The sequence below is a fragment of the Mus musculus genome, chromosome 12 (genome assembly GCF_000001635.26).
Source record: "Mus musculus strain C57BL/6J chromosome 12, GRCm38.p6 C57BL/6J".
Taxonomy (NCBI): Eukaryota; Metazoa; Chordata; class Mammalia; order Rodentia; family Muridae; genus Mus; species Mus musculus.
Window position 1 is genome coordinate 81,995,914 of NC_000078.6, and position 7,223 is coordinate 82,003,136.

General features: G+C 44.5%; 1 protein-coding gene across 10 annotated transcripts in view; it reads left to right on the forward strand.

The window, feature by feature from the left end:
* Nucleotides 1-5,011, forward strand: part of Pcnx (pecanex homolog) — a 141,012-nt gene extending 136,001 nt beyond the window's left edge. For 9 of the 10 annotated variants that reach the window (XM_006516090.3, XM_006516089.3, XM_006516091.3 and 6 more), the window contains one exon: nt 109-5,007. In XM_006516090.3, the coding sequence (XP_006516153.1) occupies nt 109-249 (141 nt within the window). In that variant the 3' untranslated portion in view covers nt 250-5,007. Of the gene's footprint in view, nt 1-108 lie in introns of all 10 variants that reach the window. The other variant, NM_018814.3, reaches the window with a different exon arrangement.
* Nucleotides 5,012-7,223: the final 2,212 nt, after the last annotated feature.

Genomic DNA, 7,223 nt, shown 5'->3' on the forward strand with positions numbered 1-7,223 from the left:
TTTTAGCTGCTCTGTGTCTTTCTGCTTGAGTGGTTAGCAGAGCTGCACTGGGGGTCGAGAGGGCGGTGCATTCAAGGTCTGACTGTGTGTGTTCTTCTGCGTTACTAGGTGGTTCACCGATGGGTGCCTTGCAGCAGAGACCCAAGTACAAGGTCCCACATCGACAAGACAGTGCTTCTCGTTCAGATCGATGATAAATACGTGACTATAATTGAAACCGGGGTACTAGAACTGGGGGCCGAAGTGTGAGCCTGCGCTGCATACCTGGGTTCCTTTCTCTGGCTTCCCAGCCCTCGGAGAGAAAGCAAGGTTGCAGAAGAGCCACCTGTGGGGACCGACCGCCTGCCCTTCGCAGCAAAGACTTGACCAGTGGCTTGGTTAAGCTCCTCTCCACCCTGACTCCTGTCACTGTCTTCATCCCCAAATAAAGCTGAAATATTTTTTTAAGTTAGCTGCATGAAAGGCAAACTCTGTTGGAGCCTCTCGATGGAAGGCGCTCTATGCATTTATGCTTTAACCCATGGACTCTTGTCTCTAACTCTAAACTCATATTTTTCTAATTTCTTTGCCAAAAACAGTTGCCATGGTTTTTGTTGTAGAAGATGAAATCCATTGACCATGATTTTTGCAAACAGACCTATGTGGAAGCATTTGGTTCGACATATAACAGTATAAAGATTTAATGTACAGTGAGAAAGATGATGACTAGACATAGGTTTATCTTATTCCTTGAACACTAAAAACTTTAATGAAAAAAACTGCACTAATTTTTTACAGTGATGCACTAAATCTGAGATTTCTCAGAACATTTATTTATATATAAAAATAAAATACCATTATTTAAATTGCCTTCAGGACTAGCCCCTCCCTTTCCTGACACACAGGCAGCAGAACCCGCTGCTCCTATCCGTCAGTGCGCTGGACTCCGGGACACAGCTTCACCCCTCCCCTTTCCCAGGGCTGGTGACCAGCAGGTATGCCTGGCGAAGGCCAGCACCAGCTGCCCTGTCACGGCTCCCGTGTGCCACGCTTCTCCGGCCGGTGGCAGGTCCTGTCGAGGTTGCTTCTGGAACATGCTTTTGCTTTTCAAGAAGAATATGAAGGCCCAGGAATTTAAGAAAGGATCATTTGCCTCTTATTTGAAGAGTTCCTAGCTCTTGCCGTTACTCACATGAAGTTCAGTTTCACGAGTAAAGTTTTTTCAAACAGACTTGTCTATGTGGCTCTGTTCTTGACCTGCCATCAACGGCAGCTCTGCACTCTGCTTCCTTCCCCTTTTTTCTCTATTACTTGAATTTATTTCCTGTAATTTATAGTGTATATCTGTCTTGAAAATATTTATGACTGTGAAATTGACTTAGTTCATATATTGTCCCATAAATTATATTGGTTTTGTTTAAAGAGCATGTATTCAGGAAAATATGTACCTTGGATTTACAGTGTGGCTGCGTGCAATCTGCACTTTAGGGTTCATTTGCAACTTTAAGCATTTTCAAATTTGTTTTAAACTCCAAAGAAAGTAGCCCCCACCCCCCCTCTGAGCACCTGGGGCAGCCGTCTTTCTCCCCTGGACAGACAGTAGAAAACAGTAGGTCATTTTGATGTCCCTTACTCTTGTCAAAGCTGTGACCATTCCAGTGTGTGGCACTGGCCAGCTTAGTAGCTTCTGTGTTAGGCCACCCTGGTATGGTATCTTCTGAGATGAGAGGAGAAAGCTGCTGAGGATATGGGTATCAGGGTGTGTCCAGACACTACAGGAAACAGCTAACAGCAGGCGAGAGGATCTCTCTCCACATGGCTTCAAACCCTGTTTGTGTTTCCTTTTGTTATTTTAAAGTCGGTGTTCAGAACCCAATGTGCCTTGTATTGACGTTTCCATAGACTTCAAACTTTGCAGACTTTATCCTTTAAAAATATTTGTCAAAAGACTTACTGAATCTTTACAATAGAGCCCTTTCTCTTTGTAAACTGAAAACTGTAAAGGGTATTTCCCCACTCTTACTCTATTCCCTCCCGTCTCTTACTTGGGCAGTTCTGCTCTGTCTGTATTTAAAGCTTCCTTCCCAAAGGACTTGAGCTCCCTGCTGCTTGCTTGTTCCCTGCTCTCGGTGAGTCTGCCTTTGTCACGTTGGTTCCTAGGTGACAAAAGATGGAAGACCATCCATTTGCCAGAGGAAGAATCAGAAGATAATCTTTGGATGACTTACTTGGTCAAAGGGTCGGCGTTCTATCTATGCTTGCTCTCCCTGATAGTTGTTAGATGCTATATGCTCTAAAAGTGAAATTCCATATGTAAGGCGGGTTCTGGATGGAACATGTATATCAAGTCTTAATTTGGGAGAGTTGGACACTTTCCTTAAAACAAGTTATTGTTTGTTACCATATAATTTTATTAAATTTGTAAGTTAGGAAGCCTAAGAGAAGTCTTGTTTTTAGTTTTTTAATCTAAAACCAATGACCTTAAGAAAAAAAAGTACTACTTTTCTAACTACAGCAGGAAAGATAAAGATTTGTGTTTTAAAATTAAATTTATTATAATTTGTTTTTCTTCAAGTACCCTAGTGATTTAGGTTTTCTGCTTAGCCTTTTTCATTAAAATGCAGAACTCTGGCATCTTTTAGTCCTTTTAGTCCATAATTACTAAAACTTCAGAGATCCATAGTTTTGCAAGTAGTTAAAAACAACTTTGTATCTCCTTAGATGCAGCTGCATAATTGAAGTCTCTGTTCTTCTTCTTTGAATTTCTCCTTTATCTTGCCCCATTTTAGAAGGACAATCCTGGAATGGCTTTGTCTTCATCTTCAGTAATTAAAAAACAACAACCTATTTGTACCCCAAACTAAGCTTTTAGTGACTCTTGAGCCCATATCTTGGTGGGAACCCCCTTTGTACACCCTTTTCCAGTGGACTTTTTTGCCAACAGGCTTTCCTTTGTCCATGGATCTAGATTAACAGGCAGTGGTGCTGCTGGTGGAACTTGGGAGGGTAGAGGTGAGGCCTGTGGAAGCTTTACAGAGAAACAGTCGTTGCTTTTTAGGCGGCCAGTGAAGAGCTGTGCAGTGACTTCTCTCTGTTTCCATCAGCAGGGGAGAAAACACCTCCATCAGATTGCAGGTGTTTTGAATTTTTTTTTCAAGTATATTGATAATACTTCAGGTTCTTGAACCAGAAGATAAGAGACAATATATTTCTCTCTTGAAAGGCACATAAAGAATTCTCTGGGTACCGAATGTCAAGCGATGTGCATGTAAATTCTTACAGAGGAAACCAAAGCTCTCACTGAGAACTCTTTCTGGATTCGTTTATTTTATTTTTCTATCTCCTCTCAAAATATAAAATACAGCCTCATATTTGAGCAAGAGTCACACTGCCTCTTTACACTCTACATAGTTTCCTACCAGCATCCTCTTGCCTCAGCCTAGAACCTACCCTATGAGGGTGTCCTGCATCAGTCATCAAATTCTGGGTCTCTAGTGTTTGCCCAGTGTCTAAAATCATCTCTTTTTTAGGTAAATTTAAGTCATCCTTTGTTCTGAATATATGACTTGAAAAAAATAGTAATCTGAAGTTGTGTTTCCTAGCTACTGAGGTATAAACTGTTGTCTGGTATATTCATTGCTTTCATATTTAAAGTGTTTTTTCATTAGTATAAGCAAATTTATTTCTGTATTTTTGCCTTTAAGTCCTTAGTATTCTTTCTCATCTCTCTTTGGTAGCTACATAAAGTTACTTTGAGCACGGGCCCACTGAACTTTTCCACGGGAGATGATCCATCTCTCCTAGAGGCGTTTTCTTAACTGCAAGGTGAACGGAGACTATCAGTTAAAGCTTTAAGTGGCGCATGCCTGTTGCTGGCCCACCCTTGAACTTTGTGTTTCAGGTTTAGATGGCTGCTGAGATTTACTGAGGGGGCAAAGGAGATATAGTAGATACTGCAGTGTATTTAGGTGATAAGAATTTTATACATAGGCATTTTTTTAAAGTATTTGAAGACCACCAGCCGTTTTCTTGGTTTCTCTTTTCAAATTAATCTAGTTGATGAACACCCAGGCAGCCTCATTTGGAAGTTGTCACCTGTTCACAAGCTCTGATCAGAAAGGAATTGCTTATCAAACAGGTCTGGAAAGATCTAACCTTGCTTGAAGGCAGAGGTCTCTCTTCTGTGGTGCATCACCTCCCAGAGTCATCTGTCCAGAGCTGTATGGTGAGAATTTCTCTGGTCTTTCTGAATTGGGGCAGAAGTTCATCTGTAAGCTGAGCATCCCGGCGTGCCATTTTGTAGACTCGGCATCGAGGTGTCCGGGGCCTGAAGCAGATGGTCACACAGGGTTCCACTCAGCTGTACGTCACTCTTATACCTATTATATAGGCTTGGCCTTTTCTCAGCCTTCAGCTTTGTACGTGACCCGTTGTGGTTCGTGGGAACCAACGGGAGGGAGGGCGGCTCTAACAGATGTTGAGGGTGAATCTGTCACCTGCACTGTAGAGGATGTGGCTGCTCCAGGTGACTCTTGGGTTAGGTGTGCTTGTTACTGAACAAAATCCTTTTCATCCTAAGCTTGAGTCTGCAACCAAAACGATAGGAATGGGACGGCTCTATTTGGCTGTGCTTTCTTAAAACTGTAGTTTGAGTAAATTATCGACATGGATGATGCTAGCCTGTACAAGCCTGGCATCACGTTCTGCCTGAGGAAAAGGAAAAAGGAATGTTAGAAATGGTTGTGGGCGAGCGTGCCTGTGGAAGGAGCATGGCTTTCCCTTTTCTTCTCGTGGGCTCTGAAAGGGCATTGCCTCTACCAGCATTCAGTCTACACCAGAGATGAGGATATGTGTCCATGCGCGTTGTCTGTGAGTGTGCGTGCGAGTGTTAATGCAAACAGCTTGTAAATACTATAGTTGTTTAAAATGGAAAATAAAAGCTGAGAAGTCTTTTGACATATATTGATCAGAAAAAAATACAGTATTGACCGTGGATAAAAACAGGAAATAAATTTTTTTTCATTTTGCCTTCTGTCATTTTTTTTTTTGATCAAAAATTTTTAAGAGGATTCGATATCTCCTGTGTGGCCTTGGTTCTGAGCTAATCATTCTATACCTGTAATCATGGGCTTGGCTTACACCAGATAAAAGTGCACTCTGGCAGTAACTCTTGCACAAAGGTATTTCTGCCCTCTGCGTTAAATTGCATGTTAATGGTAGAACTGTCAGATGATAAATGTATATAAGTGCTCAGTTACACTAAGTTACAATGCAGAGGAAGGAGAAGCCCCAGTTAGTGGACCAGGGCTGCACCCTCACCAACCAGTCTTCACACATCCCTCGGGGTGTAAACTTGGATGGAGAGAATTTGCATGCTCTGGACTATGTCCCTGGGCACAGGCTGCATCATTTCAGCCGGTAGTAATCTGGGAGGCAGATTATTTTCTGCAACAGAATCCCCAACAACGTGCTATATCCTCTCCCAGATCACAGCCTTCCATCCTGAAGACCAGCACATCTGTAGTGACGGGAACCACGTCAGTTAAGCTACCATCATCGAAGGCAGGAAGGGGTTCCCTTGAGGGTGCCATTCATCCATGAGTTAATCCCAGGGGCTGTTGCTATGACCCTTGGATCCCAGGAGACCTTACTTTTCAAGGTAACGATGACTTAGGATCTGTCATCCCAAGTGATCCAAAGGTGCTTTGTTTGCTGTAACAAATGGGAGCGTCTTCCCCTCAGGTAGGCAAGCTGAGCCCTTCAAGGGTCACCTGAGTGTGGCTTGTTGACTGTTTAGCCAGCACTTGCCCACAACATTCCCTTTCCTCTTTCATGCACGCTTAGGGAAGGCAACTGAATGGAGTCACGTTTGCAGCCAGGGGACCGTGCATTGCTTTGCAGTGTCTCATGGTCAGACTTGAGCTGGTTAGGTGCCCAGTGAACTAGGTGTGCTGAAGGGGAAAGTTGGGCTCAGTTCCCTTTTGTTTCGGAGTACACTGTGTCGGTGCATAAGTAACTGGCCCGTATGAGAATACACCAGGTCTCTGGGCTCATCTTGAAACAGCTTTTTATCAGATAAAGACAGCACCAGGACAGGGTGACACCGACACTGCTTCAGGTGAGTACTTCTCCTCTTCCCTCTGGCGTCTTTCCCCGCTCCACTGATCTTTACCCTGTGAGAGTTGGAGGAAGGCACTGGGCAGAAGACAAAGTTGACCCAGCTTGCAGTCACCATACATGTTCCCACCAATCTCACACAAGCTCAGCATGCCCCGTACCTCTTCAGAGTTACACCTTCAGCTACAAGGGCCAGTCACCGAATGGGGGGTTTCCCTAGGAGGAGACCCGGGTCCAGAAGTGAGCATCTCTTGGTTGGCGGATGCTTTCTGGGCAAGGCCCTAACAGTCCAGTCCAGGGCAAGAAGCGGTTCAGTGTCACACAACATCTGTAACCAGAGGCTAAAAAGGAGGTCTACTCACGAGAATGAGTCCTGGGAGGGCTGACAACTATATTGGCCAAGGAACATTTACTTTCCCATGTTCCACTCTAGTGCTAGACACAGGCTATGAACATAAAAAGGTCTTGACTCCAGGAACTCAAAGCTAAACCAAAGAAAGAGTCAACACCCAACTCGATGGGCCTGTGGCTAGAAAGACAAGGCAGTCCTTTGGTTTGGTGAAGCTGCTTATAGGTTTGGAGCTCATAGCTTTCCATCTGGAAATACCCTGGTTTCTGCTCAAATGAAGCATCCTTCCTCTGAGAAGGCTGAAGCAAGGATATATGTCCACCTGCCAGGTCCTGCCCCTCACAAGGTCACAGGGCTACACAGAACTAAGCCATTTGTGGTAGAGCTGGCGTTTTCAGCCTTGCCTAAGACAGCAGTGTGCTCAGGGCAGCCTTCCATTCCAGCGGAAATGAGAACCCTGGGCTCCAGAAAACCCCTAGATCTCAGCCAATGGCTCTGAATGGCTCTGTTGTGTCCCTGACAGACTCTGCCAGGAGATGGCAGCAGGAGCTCAGCCCACACTGAAGAGACTGTGGGCTGTGCATGCAGCGAGCAGTACACTTGGGATGCCTCTTCCGAAGCAGGATCAAGCATAAGAACAGCAATCAAGAAAGGGCACACAGACCCTGAGTAAGTCCCTACCCACAGTGGACCCGCCCTGGCCATTACTCCTCGGCTCCTGGGCCTGCTTAACACTTGCCCCATTGAATTCTTTCCCTGGCAAATGTTAGCTAGCGTA